Source organism: Artibeus jamaicensis, unplaced genomic scaffold (assembly GCF_021234435.1).
Source record: "Artibeus jamaicensis isolate MK-2021 breed Jamaican fruit bat unplaced genomic scaffold, CSHL_Jam_final contig_233, whole genome shotgun sequence".
NCBI classification, from domain to species: domain Eukaryota; kingdom Metazoa; phylum Chordata; class Mammalia; order Chiroptera; family Phyllostomidae; genus Artibeus; species Artibeus jamaicensis.
Window position 1 is genome coordinate 60221981 of NW_026521486.1, and position 17125 is coordinate 60239105.

At 40.3% G+C, this 17125-nt stretch overlaps 1 protein-coding gene across 5 annotated transcripts in view; it reads left to right on the forward strand.

Annotated features, from left to right (window-relative positions):
• SRGAP1 (SLIT-ROBO Rho GTPase activating protein 1) overlaps positions 1-17125 on the forward strand; it is a 277168-nt gene that overhangs the window by 118253 nt on the left and 141790 nt on the right. For all 5 annotated transcript variants that reach the window (XM_053662053.1, XM_053662052.1, XM_037140307.2 and 2 more), the window contains exons 2-3: positions 4708-4903; positions 10547-10709. In XM_053662053.1, the coding sequence (XP_053518028.1) occupies positions 4708-4903; positions 10547-10709 (359 nt within the window). The remainder of the gene's footprint in view (positions 1-4707; positions 4904-10546; positions 10710-17125) is intronic.

The window sequence follows — 17125 nt, forward strand, 5'->3', positions numbered from 1 at the left end:
CATTTTTTAAAAAGTAAATTTTAACCCTGCTAAAAAGGCCATTATTGTTATTTAGTAGAATGTCTCCAACACCATTCTATTTCATATTTTCAATTTTTTCCTCTTTTAGATAGAAGTTCCTATTCCAGATATAAGTTGCTTATTAATATTTACAAATATTTTCTCCCATTCTGCGGGTTGCATTTCACTTTCTTGGTGGTTGTAGCTGTGTATCTTGTAACTAATCTTTCAGGGCATTCTGTTTTCCAGGCTCGTCCATGGTCTGGATCAGCTCCCCATTCCATAGCTTCCTGGTGCCTTCCTTTATCTTAGCACAGAGCTCAGTGCATTGGTATTATCAAATTAGGATTTGCCTTCTCTGCTAAAGGAGGCTGTGTCTTACAAAGTTTTGTGACTCCAGTTCCTAAGACTCTGCCTAATACAAATAAGCACAACAGTGGCTTGGTGAGCTAAATTAATAAGAAGCTTGAGTGTGAAGAAATGATGCAAGTCAGTACTAATCCAGGAGAGCTACTAGAAAGGGCCCTGAAAGAGTTTCCTTGATGAATCTGCAAGAGGGGAAGGAAGCAGTAATTCCTTCTACAGCAATAGGCTCACAATTTTTCTAGAATTCACCTCTCAGGGTGCTGTTTTCATGTGTCCCAGCCGTAACATTTCTGTGGTGCTGGGCCAACAGTGGTGCTGCACTCTGTGGCCCTCTGTGGTCCCATCATGAGGATTGACAGTGTGGGGCCCAGAGTACCTTGGGCTGCTTTTATATGTCCTGAGCAGTGCACCAAAATTTATATGAACAAGCATTGGTTTCACTCATTTATTTAAAAACCTTTAAAATTTTTCAGTGGTATAGTAGGTTGGCTCAAACCCAGTGAGGCCATGTTAATAAAGCCGCATGGTGTGTACAGGGAGACGACCTATTGTATTGCATTGCCTGGTGGCTCTGATGTGATGTGAGGAACCCAGAGTTTTTCTCTTCCTGATGACACATTTCTTATGGTAGTACTTTAATGTTGATTTTTTTCCTTATGATCTTTTTTAATGATCTTTTCCTCGTTTCTTCTAAACTGTTCTAAATTAAAGATGTAATCAGATGGATTCTCTTTCTCCAGATTTCGGAGCATGCTTTATTTTCCCTCAGCGATAGTCTAGGTTCTGTCCCTCCACATTTTCACTGTTGCAAATGCTGCCAGTGTATTATTTTGGTTAGAAAATTGTAGATACCATGAAGTAACAGTTACTCCCTGCAAAAGGAGGATGAGGTTTTAACTGTTTAAATAAAGTCTTCCTTCTCAGGACCCCCTAGTTCTTGATTGTGAACCCTGATGGAAGTAAGCAGAAGACTATGGAATAGACTGAAGTAGGAAGCCATTTAATTTTTGTGTAATTTTCATGAGATTTGTACTCTCAGAGACTTTCTTTTTTTAATATATTTTATTGGTTATGCTATTACAGTTATCCCAATTTTTCCTGTTTTACCCTCCTCCTCCTGGTACCCCCATTTCTTCCAGCAATCCCTTCCATTTGTCATGTCCATGGTCGTGCATATACATTCTTTGGCTTCTCCATTTCCTATGTTGTTCTTAACGTCTCCCTGTCTATTTTGTACCTACCAATTTATACTTTTTAATCCTTGTACCTTTTACCCCATTCTCCCCCTTCCCCCACCCAGATAATAACCTTCCAGATGATCTCCATATCTATGATTCTGTTCCTGTTCTGATTGTTTGCTTAGTTTGTTTTTTAGATTCAGTTGTTAACAGTTGTGAATTTGTTGCATTTTAATGTTCATAGTTTTGACTTTCTTTTTCTTATATAGTTCTCCATAACATTTCTTATAATAATGGCTTCATGATGGTGAACTCCTTTAGCTCTAACTTGGCCTGGAAGCACTTTATCTGCCCTTCCATTCTAAATAATAGCTTTGCTGGGTAGAGTAATCTAAGCTATAGGTCCTTGCTTTTTTCATCACTTTGAATATTCTTACCAATCCCTTGCCTTCAGAGTTTCTTTTGAGAAATCAGCTGACAGTCTTATGGGAGCTCTGTGGTAGATAACTCTCTGCTTTTCTCATTCTGCTTTTAAGATTCCCTCTTTATTTTTCACCTTTGGCATTTTAATTATGATGTGTCTTGGTGTGTTCCTCTTTGAGTCCAATTTGTTTGGGACTCTCTGTGCTTCCTGGATTTGTATGTCTATTTCATTCACCAAATTAGGAAAGTTTTCTTTCATTATTTTTTTAAAATAAGTTTTCAATTTTTTGTTCTTCCTCTTCTTCTGGCACCCCTATAATTCAGATGCTGATACATTTGGAGATGTCCCACAGGCTCCTTATTCTATCCTCATTTTTTTAAATTCTTTTTTCTTCTTCTTGTTCTGATTGAATGCTTTTTTCTTCCTTATGTTTCAAATCGTTGATCTCATTCTCACCTTCATCCCCTCCACTGTTGGTTCCCTGTAGATTTTGTTTTCTTATTTAATGCATATTTACCTATACCTCCATCTTGACCAGAAGCCCCACTTTTCTTTCTTATTCAGCACCAAGACAGCTTAAACAACATATACACACACCAGAGAAAAGTAGTTGACAGCCTAAGCCAACTGATTTATTTTCTATTAGCACAGCAAGATGTGCTAAAATTACTAAATCTTGAAAGACTTACTGGGATTCCTGAATGAGAAATACTCCCACCCTTGATTTTTTTTTCTTTGAAACTAAAATAGTTCTGTATTCATGGGTGAAAGAGTTTGGCAGGCATGATTATAATAATGTTGTATTGAAAAACACTTACTTTGATCGACTAAAAACCAGATGCTGTTCATGGTAGTTAAAAGCCTGTAATAATGTCCTCACTCATGTGTTTACCACACTCCTATGAGATTTATAATAGGATCCCCCAAACTGAAAGTGAAGAAAGTGAGAGAGGACACTTGAAAAATACTCTCCTATCTTCTGCCAGTGTTCCCCTGGAATGGTTTTGCTTGGAACATAACCTTATTGAGGGCAGAGACCTTGTTTTATAGTTACTGTAAATCTTCTTTGCCTGTATACAAACCTGGCCCACTACAGGTGTTCAAACCACGTTCTGTGGATGGAAGGTGGGCAGAAACATTTTATTAATCTGCCCTGGCTGGTGTGGCTCAGTGGACAGAGTGCCAGCCTGCAAATCAAGGGGTTGCTGGTTCAATTCCCAGTCGGGTTACATGCCTGGGTTGTAGGTCAGGTTCCCAGAAGGGTGCATAGAGGAGGCCGCCACACGTTAATGTTTCTCTCCCTCTCTTTCTTCCTCACTTCCCCTGTCTAATAACTAAATAAATAAATAAATAAATAAATAAATAAATAAATATCTTTGGGGGGGGGAGAAATGTTTTATTAATCTGACCAGCAGATCTGGTTTAGAGGTTGTGGGGTGAGGGTGAGGGGGGACTTCACCATTTACTAGCTGAAATTCATAGGTAAAACTATTTAACCTCCTTAAACCTCAGTTTCTTATTTATAAAATGGGGATATACTAGTACTTAACTTCAATAAGGTGTAGAATAGTATTTGATTATTAATAGGGATTATTAAATTCAGCAAATTTCCTGACTGCCTATTCAGAACTTGACCACCATGCTGTTAAGTAAGCTTGATTAAACATGGGCAAGTGTATGCATATATTTATATCATCAGCTCAGTCGTTCTTTATTGCAAAATAATAGAAATTGAGGAGATGTTATTTGGATACTGATTTCTGTTAACTCCACTGAATTAGATTCAGCCCGCAGTTTTAGGAATTATGCACTGGAAAAAATGAAATAAAGAGGTTTTTCCAATATGAATATTCTTGTCTTTGGAGGTTAGCCCTGGATCTCAGAAGAAAAACAAATCAGTAGTCATTAGTTACTGTATCTCATTTTCCAAAACACATGTTTCATTGTTACAATCTTTTACAGATAGTTTTACATGATAATTTCTGCTTTTGTTTTTGTAGTAAATCACGAAATGACTAACCTTTGTATTCCTGATGCATTAAAATTGTCAAAAGATTCATTTTAGGACTATGTGTCAATAAGGCTGTTAGTTTGAACAATGAGTAACAGTGAAGAGCCCTTGATGAACACAATAGTAAAGTGGAATCCGAGGATTGCCCCATTATGAATGGATTTTTGGATGTAGGAAGGAATTATTTTTAGGCACAGCATCCCTACAAACCCTGAAGCTATGTGTTTTACAAACTAGAAATTTATGCACTAAATAAAAATTACCAGATGTCAGTGTCCATATGTGCCAACTGGCAAATATGTGGTAGTTCAGAGTGTGGAAGAAATGATGCTCACTTCTTTGCCACTCAAAGGCAAAAGGGGTAGCTGAGGTAAAATGCTGTTGAAAAAATTGCAGTGTACTCAGCTACCCAGAGATGTCACATGCTACGAATTGTTATCTGAAAGGCTTTCATTTTTTCCCTCATGACTCCATGCGTGTTTGTGGCATTGCAAATGTAACCCATGTTTCCGTTCTAATTTATTACATTCTTTCCAGAGGCTTGTCTCATTCTCTTAAAGTGTCAGCAGACACCTTATTTAGAGAGCCAACGCGGACACAGAAGTCTCATAAAGGTCCAATACAGAGCTAATGTATAGTAGGACTTATGGCTGTGCTCTTGCGCATACATACCAGCACACCTCAGTAGTTTTCATGAAACCATCCAATGGATTCTCTTCTCTCCTTAGAAATTCGAGCTCAACTGGTAGAACAGCAGAAATGCCTGGAGCAGCAAACGGAGATGCGAGTTCAGCTCCTGCAGGACCTGCAAGATTTCTTCAGGAAGAAAGCCGAGATTGAGACGGAATATTCTCGGAACCTAGAGAAGTTAGCAGAAAGGTTCATGGCAAAAACAAGAAGCACTAAGGATCATCAGCAGTACAAGTAAGAGAGACTTGACCCAGACTCACCTCTCCAAGGCCATATCCTCCTTTTTCACTACCTTTCTTTGGTTTTAGAACTTTCCATTTTTGTCTCATAACTTATTGATTGGCATGTCCCCATAGATGAAAGCAACCATCTCCATTTGTGAGCATCAGTTTATCACATTTTAAGTTAATAGTATTCTCTTCACACTTTTCTCTTTCCAATAAACACATATTGGTGAGTAACTTTATATTCAAGGAGATTATATAGGTTATATTCTTTATAAACTTCTTTTTAACATTAAACATTTTTTAATATATTTATTTATTGTTAGAGACAGGGAAAGGGAAGGAGAAAGAGTGGGAGAGAAACATCAATGTGTGGTTGCCTCTCATGTGTCCCCCACTGGGGACCTGGCCTGCAACCCAGGAATGTGCCCTGACTGGGAATTGAACCAGCGACCCTTTGCTTCACAGGCCCATGCTCAATCCACTGAGCTACACCAGCCAGGGCATTTAACGTTTAAATTTTTATGTAATGAATTTTAGAGAGAGAAGCAGGGAGAGAGAGAGAAATATCCATTTGTTCCACTTATTTAGGCATTGGTCAGTTGTTTCTTGCACGTGCCCCGAGTGGAGATCAGACCTACGGCCTTGGCGTGTCAGATCAATGCTGCACCTGAGCTGCCTGGCCAGTGCGTCAGCTTCTCAGTTACTGAAAACTAGGAGTTGGTATCTACCACAGGTATATGTTTGGATGGGCAAGTTTTAAATAGCCAGTTGTTCAAGCAGAGACCTCAGGATTTCTGCAGTGATTTTATATGAAAAAAAAGCAGTAAGAGTTGCTTGAGTTTAGTCCCCTCCCCCCCGTCATGTTTATGGTCATGCCGTTGAGACTGACTTAAACAAGGGTCTTTGGTAAAATGCTTGGGATGGAGTGTAATGAAACCTTATATTAATTGTACTTCATTTGTTTAAAAAATAACCTACACGGGTTTCTGATAATGAAATTTATAGTAAATTCTAGAGGCAAAAAGAGGTAAGTGTGCAGACAAGTCCGATATTGTACACAGGTGCTTCAACAGGGGTGAGTACAGCGTGTCATGGGCTGACCTGACAGAGCGCCCCCCACAGTGAAGGTGGGAAGGGAAGGTCAAGGACAGGTCCTGGGAGAAGTAAGATTTCTCCAGGTCATGGGGGCCTGTAGATCATACTCAACAGTTTGGATTCCATCCTTAGGGCATGAGAAGCCTTTGGGGAGTTTTAAGCAGCAGGATCGGCAGTTCAGACCTGCATTTTAAAATGATGACAAAGACCCTGGGTAAGATTGTGCACCACCAGGCACTGTCATCAAGAGAGGGAGTCCGCACAGGGGCCCGCGCAGGAGTGGGGCTCCAGCCCTGCAGGTGAAGGAGACTTGTGTAGCGGATGTTAGAACGGCCGTGCGTTTCTGCACATGCAGTGGACGGGTGATCTGAAAACCACTTCTGCTGCAAAGCTCCCGGAAACTCCAGTTGAAATATAGTGGGCACTCTTTTAAATATGTAACAGAACTCATAGGAAAGTAAGGGAAATTTCCAAGAATGACAAAGGAAGAGGGAACTGAAAACCCAGCTGGCAGCTGTACCTACTCTTTAGTCCCACGTGGGAACAGAAGAGGAGGGCTGGGCAGGGTGAAGAGCTGTGGACTTCCCACCACCAACCCTATCATGTTGCATCCCAGCCTAACATCAGGACCCCTAGAACTGCTATCTCAGTGAAATGATAGAACAGAAAAGCAGCCACCCACCCACACTGGACACCAACAAGGAGGCCCATCTCCTCAGCCTGGATCCATAGTGAAGGGAGGTTCCGAGATACCTGTCTTTGCCTTCACTGTTGGCTTTGTAGGGGGTGGAAACTATCCTTGGGGTTCTTTTGCAGAAGCAAATGCAAAACTACTCTGCATAGGGAATACCTCTTTAAAATCCTCACCTGAAGATATGTTTATTGAGAGAGGGAAACATTATTGTGAGAGAGAAACATCAATCTGTTGCCTCCCATACATACTCCAAATGGGGACTGAACTCACAACCTAGGCGTGTGCCCTAAGCAGGGATTGAACCCACAACCTTTTGGTATGTGGGATGATGCTCCAACCAACTGAGCCACCCGGCCACCCTCACCCCCCTCCTTTTTCCTGTGACTTTATAACCTCTAACATTGGCCCAATATAGAAATAAACCTTAGTGATGATTTTCAGGGGGAAGAAATGTTAAATGTGCCGACAGAAACTGGAGCTAGAAAGAGGAGACCGGAGCCAGTACTATATTCACATTTATAATAACTGTTCCACCTTTTCAAAGTGATTGCAAATAAGAAGACAGTCCATTCATCCATTCAGCAAATACTTTTGGATGTTACCTTCTGTGTTCTGTACTCGGTGACTGGCTATGAACTGAAAGTATGTACAGGCCCGTGTGCCGTAGCCTAGTCCCTTAGTGGACAGTTGCCACTTTCGGTTTCTCCTGGTTTGTTCACTAGTTTTCTTCAAAAGGTAAACAACTTGGGATTTTCTTTGACCTGAATACATTTATTATTGAATGTGGTTCTGGAGATAGATGGATAACAAGTCTACAGAAAGGACAAACCAGGATTAGGAAAAAACTCAGACAGGCTTTATTAAACAGACAGGTAGTCATTTATGATATATGTAAGTCAAACCATTATACTGAACCCCTTAAACTGATACAGAGGTGTATGTCGATTATATCGCAAAAAACCTTGGGGGTGGAGAGTCAGACCCCATTTGAACACTGACTCTACAGTGTGCCTGTCATGAAGTTACTTAACCTCTCTGAGCCTTTGTTTCCTAATTTGCACAATGAGACTTTATGACCATTAAATGAGAAACTTGACAGAGTTTTTGATGTGATTGATAGCTGGCATGGGGTCTACACACAATATTTCTTCTCCTCTTCACAAACGAATATTAAATCTTCAGCTATAACTTTACCAATCATTTAAGCTGGACTTTTAGAGTCTAGCTTATTTAGTTTGGGGAGGCTTACTGCATAGAACAACCCTTGACCCAACATTGCCGCTTCATCGTTCAAAGACAAAGGGTTGGGTCAGCCTCCCTGGACTCAAAGACTCCCTGACACCCCAGTTCTGGGAATCTATCCAAAGAAACCCAAAACACTGATTTGAAAGAATATATGCATCTCTATGTTCATTGCAGCATTATTTAGAATAGCCAATTTGTATCTATTCCAAATGTGCCCAAAGGCTCATCAGTAGACACGTAGATCAAAAAACTGTGGTACATTTACACAATGGAATTCTGTGCAGCAGAGAGAAAAAAGAATCTCCTATCCTTTGCAACAGCATGGATGGATCTGGAGATTATTATGCTAAGTGAAATAAGCCAGGCAATGCGAGACAAATACCATATGATCTCACTTAAAAGTAGAATCTAATGAACAAAATAGAAACAGAGGCATAGGAACATGGAACAGACAATGGTGTGGTGATAATCGGGGGCACTTGGGGTGGGGTAGGTGGAGGTGGGCAAAGGGGGCGTAAGTGGTGATGGAGAGACTTTGCTTTGGGCAATGGGCACACAGTGCAGTGTGCAGATAATGTTTTGTTCAGTTGTACACTTGAAACCTATATGGTTCTATCAACCAATGTCACCCCGATAAATTCAATTAAAAAACATAATGAGAAGAAAAAGACTCTCTGGCACAAGCTTTGGTGTTCAGCAAATCACTGAGCCTTGCTAAGCTCAGTCGTGTTGCTGATGGAGGGGACAGAAAGAATCTTGGCCTTAAATGGTGGTGTAAGGATTAAGTAGAGGCCATGTGTGTAGACTTTAGACCAGCCTCTGGATAAAAAGAGCTAACTTTATATAGCACATACTATGGATCTGAGGCCTGTAGGCTAGCATTTTTAAATGTATTAACTTAAATAATCCTCAAAATAATCTTATGAGAGAAGCACTATTATTTTATCCATTCTACAAATGAAGTAATGGAGACACAGAAAAATTCAATAATTTGGCCAAGATCATGTAGCTAGTAATTCATGTAAGATCATGTAACTTACAAGATCATGTAAGTGGTAGTTCTGGGAACTGAACCTAGACAGTATCGATATGTATTCCATCCTCTTGACCTGTGACCTGCTTCTTATAATAAGTGCTCAGTAAATGGTAGCTGCTATTACTATTACTACTAACTACTACCACTATTATTATTAAGGGAACAACAAGTATTTATTCAATGAATGAAATAACAATTAATGCTTACTGTGGGCAGGGCATTCAGGAAACAAAAAAGTATGAAATGTTCTCCAGGACTTTATGAGCCATTCCAACATAAAGGATATACGTGGAAGTTAATATAATAAGGTAACATTTACCCCTTGGGCTGGGTGGTTAGAGAATGTCAGTGGAAAGGCTCTGTTGTCTGCCATGGAACCACTGCCTTTTGCCTGAGTGCTCTGAGGGAAAAATGGGCTTCTCCAGGTGGGTACAGTAATTCTTAGTGTGCCAGCTGGGACAGCGGGCCGCTTCCCTGGGGGGACAAGTGCTAAGCCTCTAGATCGGGGTTTCTTGCCCTACACCCACTCTTACCTCTATCCTCTGCTTCCTCTTCTGTTCCAGAGAGGGCTTTTTGACTTCATGCAGTGTTAAATCCTGAATCTGAGGGACTTACTGGCAGAAAGATCCCCCTTAATGATTTCTTTCCTAATTTAATTAATATTCAGAGTTATACATGATCATGAATGATAGGAGGACAGCATATTTCATAAAATGGCACTTGTGTTTCTTAATCAGGATAAACATTCTATTCCGTTTTTCCATTTCACAGGTAGATTTTAATGTCAAAACAAATAAACACATAAAAATTATACTTTAATTTTTTTTAAGTAGTAACATCCCAATTGGTCACTATTTTTATTCAGGGTTTTCTTTAAGATTTTTTTTACTTGTCTTTTCTGTAGTTTCTATTTACTTTTAGCTTTACTATCTAGAATAAACAAAGAGCAGTCAGAAAGCTGAAATCGTTTAATGGGTTTAAACAGGGCATATGGCAAGTTATGTCAGCAAACTTCTTGGTTCCATTCACAAGCCTTGAGACATGCTGTAAAGTTCTGACTCTTTGAGGGAGGCTGGAGGTTATATATCAGGGCATTAATAAATAGCCCTCAAATTTATGTTCCGTGGCAAGCATACCTAGCCAAATCTCTCTTCCAATAACAGACTGAGCATTCAAAACAGACTGTTCCAGGGGCAAACCACAGTCTGTCGGTGAGACAGTAGTCTATAGATTTTTATGTAAACACAGACTGCTTTCCTCAGTGGAGGGTTTAAAGCTGAAACTGCCTAAGCACTCTGCATGGTAGGGGCCCATGGCCCTTGTCCGGAGAGTGGATTTTGACCAGTGTTCTTGGTCCAGGTATTTTCTTTCAAGCCTGGGAAATTGCTGGTTCTGGTCCATCACAGCCTAGAAGGCTCTTCTGCTGACTGTCAGGTAGCCTGGTATGAGCAATACCCAGGGTAGAAAAAGTAGCAATAAAATCTGTCTCCTGTGGCTGCTAGTTTGCTTCAGTGTCTTCCCTCAGCTGATTGGGGCAACTTAGAAATTGATGTTAATTCTGTCTTTCTTCACTTTTTTAGGAAAGACCAGAACTTGTTGTCTCCAGTGAACTGCTGGTATTTGCTCCTGAACCAAGTGAGGAGAGAAAGCAAAGACCATGCAACCTTGAGTGACATCTATCTGAACAATGTGATTATGAGGTTCATGCAGATAAGTGAGGATTCCACCAGGATGTTTAAAAAGGTACCCTCCATCAATCCTGCCATACTGTGCTTTCCCATAACCGCTCTGCCTGTAACCATGACTGAGAAGGGGCTCATGCGCTGATTGGTTAATTGGACTCGATAAATATTAGGTTAAAAAAGTGAATTAATATTTTAATTAAAAGTGAAGCCTGCGAAAGCATGCTTGTAGAGTTAAACCACTGAGTCTGTGACCTAAACAATGTGAGCAAACTTTGGAAATGAGAGGTGTCTACCAATTGCACCTCAGTGCCTAGGAAGGAATAGACTGCCTGAAGTTAGAAAAAAACAGAGCAGAAGGAAGGATTCATTTCTCTGTTTGGGGCTCACGCCTGATCAGAGACGTGTGAAGAACGAGGTAACCAGATGTGCTGCTCTCTCAGGAAAACGTTATCATAGTTTCTTCTTACTCCCACCAGGCCAGCAGCGGAGGCCGAGATAGAGCGACATGGAGAAAATTCCACAGGCACAGGAAATTCTGTCCCTCACATATTGCAGAGCTTGCCCAAATCCATTTATCATTACAAGGAAGAAGAAACTTAGCTTTTAAGGCTTCTTATCTTTGTTACTGGTCTTAGCCAGCTCTGAGCAATTTTTTGTCGTTTGAACATTTTTGTTGAGAATAACAAAACTGGACCATTTCCTGAGTAGAGAGTGAAGCTACTTGCCCGATTAGGATGGCTTTCAGTTTTATGTTCGTAGGACAAGGGTTCTCCCCACCCCCACCTCAGCTTTGTACTGGTGGTGTTTGGTGCCTAAACCAGTATCTGTACCTCTGTTAAGTAAATAATTATTCATTTCATAAAGTGGGAAAAAACCCAGCTTGTGGGTTAATGACATATTTATGTTTCAAAGGGGCCCCTTAAAACAAAGATGTAGTGTTAAGCAGGCCAGCTGGAAGACTTCTTAGTCATGTTGGATGTATCCATATTAGATTTGATTTCTGACCTAGAAATGGAATACAGCAAACTCCAGGCCATCATTTTGCTCTAGTAAATAGCTGGAAAAAAACGTTTTAAACAAAGGAGAAATGTTATAAATTTAGAACTAAGGCCCTAGGCACGTGGGCTCCGTGGGTTGGAGCATCATCCCATGTGCAGAAAGGTTGCGGATTTGATCCCTGGTCAGGGCACGTGTGGGAAACAATGGGTCAGTGTTTCTCTCTCTCTCTCTCTCAAGTCAATAAACATACCCTTGGGTGAGGATTAAAAAAATTAGAGCTAAGAGTGTATTAATTAACCAGAGCATAAATATAGGAATATACTATGTCTTTAAAAGTAAAAATGGAAAAAAAATTGTTTAGACTGAGCCATGAAAGTGAAGTAAGTTCTCATATATCAGCACTTTCAGCCAAGACCTTATTTGGTCAGTTGTTTGTTTTTAAGCATCTTCTATGAGCAGGAGATGGTGTTAGGTCTTGGAGAGGCCATATAGCTGAAGAAAAGCTAGGACTTGTGTTCAAGGAGGTAACAGTTTGTCCAACTCTGGATGGCACTATATGCTTCCCAGTCATGGGGGTTCTAGCAACCACTCAGCCAGGGCCTCTGTGACAAGCACCTCAACTGAGTTTATTTATTTATCCATTTAACAAAACGTCTTTGAAATGCCTGGCTGCAGAAGCAGAGTCAAAAGGCATGTCCCTTCCTGCAAGGGACTCATTACAATAATTAATAGTTGCCATGATGCAGAACTGTGGGAGCTTGAAGGCAATTCTTCACAGAAAAGGCAACACTAGTTGTGAGATCTGTAGAAGGACATGGTCATCAGACAGATAAGGACGATAACCTGTTCCAGGGAAAGCAAGAGTGTGACATGTTCAGAGAAAGGAAAGAGTTTGATGTGACTGGACCAGGGGTCATGTGGGCATTAGTGATGGTATGTGAGGCTAGAAAGGATGGTCATATAAAAAGGGGCTTTGTATGCCTTGCTGTTACAACTTGTAAATTGTAAGTCAAAGTCAAGGGCTTGACAAAGTTGATAGAAACCTAGAGCTGATAGTCACATGGATTTGGATTTGAAAACCAGCTCTTCTGCTTACTTGCTTTATGACCTTCAGAGGGGATTCAGGAGATTCAGGATAGCACTGCTCACTCTCTAAGGGAGTGGGAAGGGAGGACTAGGCAGAGGGGGAAGCTCAGAAACTGGGATGGCCCTTGGGGTTGTCTCATATCCAGGCAAAGGGCCTCGTCTTTGTTTTGCAGTCATTGGATTTCAGTTACCCTAGAGGAGGGGCTAAGTAATCTTGGGGTGAAGCAGCTCCCTTTTGTGGAGAGTAATTCTCAGAGAGGGATCAGCTGTGAGTTCACTAGTCAGTGGTCTGTATTCTTAGTAGTTGGAATGAGTTCCTGGATCTTGAAGAAAAGATCTGGAGAACATATAATACACACACACACACACACACACACACACACTTGCTTGCTTGCTTGCTTGCTCCCTAGAAGTTTCTTCTTATCCACATCTCCTGGGACTCAGAAGATTCGCAGTCCTTGGAAACTGCCGATTTATAGAGGACTCCTGGTTACTTTGGCATTAGTGGGTGAATGGTCTTCTCCTGACCATTGCTGACCACTGGAAAGTTAACAGTCATTACAATTATAGGTATCAAATTCTACCTTCCTCAAGCAAACCCAGCAGACTATGCACCCACTTCTCAGTGTATATTATAGCTGAAAAAAGAAAGAACAAGAGAGGCAGAGAGCAAAAGGGAAAGAACAGAGGTTGCTGAAGAGCCAGGTCAGCCCATTAGGACACATCTGTGATTTGAAAGAACAGGAAGCCAGAACCCACATCTACCCAGTCCCAAGGCCTTCAGGTCCCTTTGGATGACAAAGCAAGACTAGTCTTTTCTGCGTTTTGTTTTGTTTTTTTTTAAATTCATCTCAAACCTTCCTGTATTCCAGTTCTTCTTCCAGTGTATGGTCTATCAGAATGGAAAGGATCGATCAGGGCCAGGCGGAAGTGACATTTAGAGTACTCTGGAGCCCTTAGTGAGCCAACTGCTGTTGTTCTTCTTGGGAAAGGATTTTAAGACTTCCTCGTTTCTCAGAAATCCTCCGGTCTTTACAGAGACCCGGAGAGATGCTGGGTGCTTGGCAGGTTCAGCCTCTCACAATGCTGTATCTTTCTCTAATCAGTCATAGAGAATCCTTTACCAAACTATTCTGTCAGATGAATAGTTCGGAGCAGATAACCCCAGTAATGTTCTTGTAACCAAATGGGAATAGTAATCAAGAAGACACATAGTTCTGTGCATAGGTATAGGAAATAGCTTCAAGACTTAAATTTTTATCCCATCAAGAACCAATTATAGAAATAGCTGCATCCACTTGACAGAAAGTTTTCAACAGGCAGAAAAGGTGAAGGTCTTTTAAAACAAAAACAATACCCAATTATTTAAATATTGATTATTTCAGACTTAGACCTTTAGAGTTTAAAGGAAGCCTGTTGGTCAAAATAACAGTGATTCGTCATTTAGGCTCTGAAGCCAGATATTGTGGGTGTGAGTCTTAGCTTTGCTACTGTTAGTAACTTTGTGGACTTGAAAGTATTCAATATTTGTAAACCTCTTAAGCCTCAGTTCCCACATGTATAAAGTAGACTAATAACCTATCTCGTATAATTGCACGGAGGATTCATAAGTCATACATGAAAAGCTAAGTCCTAACTTTGAGCTGTTGTCTTTATATTTATCTGTATTGTATACACTTTCTGCACACACTAGTGATAATCATGTAATGTGAAATTACATGAGACATTATACTGCATGTGCCCTCAGTGTCAGGAGACTATATGGCACAACTGCGATAATCACATCCAGATCACCACAAGTTATTTGTTTGTCACTTATTATGAACCCATAATTTGTATTCCACCTCATATCTATAAGTGGACTCCGAAAAAGGCCCTCCTCACAGCATCCTTGCTGGAAGCTGAGTTAAAATTTTGGTCCTCGTATTTCAAGTATTAGTTAGATATCAGAGAATAACAGATACCTATCTTGGTCAACCCTTAGTGCCTTGTGGTCCCCACAAAGCTATTTCACTTGGGGAGCCTTAACTTACAGGTGTCATTGATTTCTTTGTTCATTCAACAGTAATAACTGTTCAGCCCCAGACCCTTCATCATGTAGAAACAATGAGAGATTCTGCTTTTGGACTCTTAAGATCTGCTTTGCCATTTTAGGAGAAGGTCAGAAATCAGAAACTCCTTTTAGATGGGGGTTCATTTCATTATCAGTTCTCATTCCTCTCCCAAAACACAAGGGGTGAGGGGGTGATTCCTGCCCCGTTTCCCAGCCCTGCGCCTGGAGTGATGAGGTCTTGTTGCCTTCTTTCCATGACTCACACTGAAAAAGAGTGTTCTGCATCTGGTTTGGTGCTGGAGCCAGAAAACATGCGGTTCATGTGCTACACACACACGAAGTAATAAATGTCAGCAGTCGCAGTCACAGGAAGGGCCACAGCCAGCTTGCCGTAATCACTTTATTTAAGTACCTTATCACATGATCACATGATCAATTTTGAGAATGTTAATGGAAGTATGTAGTTTAGAGAGAGCACCATAAAATGACAGCATTTAAACATGTTGAATTATTTCTATGTGTTTTAAATTATCTTGAAGTCTGTCATTTCCCCATGGATTGTTGTTATTTTTTTCCTTCCCTGGCTGGCATAAATATGTACACAAGTATAATTGATTTTGTTTCTTTACTAGTAATAATGACATCACTATGCTACCTCTTACTGAATTTTAACTGTGTGCCGAGCACTGTGTTCTGCATTGTTTACACATTACCTCACACCTTCTCATAGCTGCCAAGTGAACAGGTATTATAATCCACATTTCAAGGATGAGGAAGCAAAAGGCTCAGGCCAGCTCATATATATTCTTATCTCTGACCGTATGTCTTAGATAGTTATGATGACTCTTGACCTTCTTTTTGGTGGTAACTGGAGATGTTACTCAGTGCATAGGTTGGAATTTCTGAGAATTGGGACACTGTAGTCCTTGGCCCTATTTATTTCTTATGAAAATCCTGAAGGACAATAGTTCTGGATAAGGCAGCAAAATCAGTCCATCATCTGCATTACAATTTGTCATAGGCAGGGATTCAAAGCAGCAGAGACTGGCCCCAAGCCACTGAGAATTACCCCACTTTGGCATAAATGCCATAGGTTATCAGATTCAGACTCACAGGAATTAAATTAACCCACTTTGGTATTATTGATTGTGTGGCCTAATTTGAAAGGAAGGATGACAGATTACTAGTAAGATTTGGAAGTTTGTAGTTATTTTTATTTTGATCAAAACCAATGATATTCTACTTAAATACCCCAATGTGAAAGAAAGCAAGGACATTTCATGGGGGAAATACTGTTTCCAATCAGATCATTTAAAGTAAGTTAATATTCAGACAGATGCTTTAATGTAAGTTAGTAAAATACGCAAGTCTACTATAGGCCTCTAAGGCTCTGACCCTGCTTTGAAGGAGAGGGCCGTACATTTTGAAAACTACTAATCTGTATATGAAAGAAAAGGAGCCTCTCTCTTTTTTATATAAAAATATATGTTCATTGCGGAAGTTTAGAAAACGCTAAAAAAATACAAAAAGGAAAATAAGAATTACTCATATAAACACAACCTACTATAAATATTCTGGGCTATCTATGTTTAGTATTTATATGATAAACATGTATGTGTAGTATACAGACATGCCTGCATGTGTGTTTTGCAGAATTGAGATTTCATTGTGTATGGCTCCCGAAGCAGCCCTTTTCATGTACGATGTTGTCCCCGTGTCTGGAAACACTCTTTTGGAAGAGGGTGGTTCAGCTTGTACAGTGCTTTACTGTCTGCACGGCCATGTTATTATTCTGTTCTTTGGACAGCCAAGTCTTTCACACAGCTGTGCTTTTTTTAGCACCACATCCCTTGAAGTAGAATTATTAGATCAAAGGGTGGCATTAGAATTTTGTGCTTTTGATGAAATTCTTACCTTTTGCCTTTCTGGAGTAAAGATGGCCTCGGCTGTGATTTACCCCTGAGTATCTGTCCTCTGAAAAATAAAGTGACTATTTTATTAGCAGAGACCTACCACATGTGATTTAGTACGCTGATGCAACAGTAGTAAATAATACAACAGGAAGAACTTTTTCAAAGCATTTTAGTGCAGTGTAGCAGAAGAATTAAATGGTAGCCTCAAGAGACAGCTTAATTATTGATGGGGCCTAGAAAAATAAGTTAGGATAGTGCAAGCCAACACTACTAGGTGGTTCTCTTGAGTTTTATAAATTATGATACAGGTTTTTGAAATATTTTAGGAGATGTTTTCGATGTGTGTTTATAAATTACTTATCAGGATGGCTGGCACTGAGTAAGTGCTTAAGAGACAGCAGTTGTTGGTGCTGCCAAGTGACA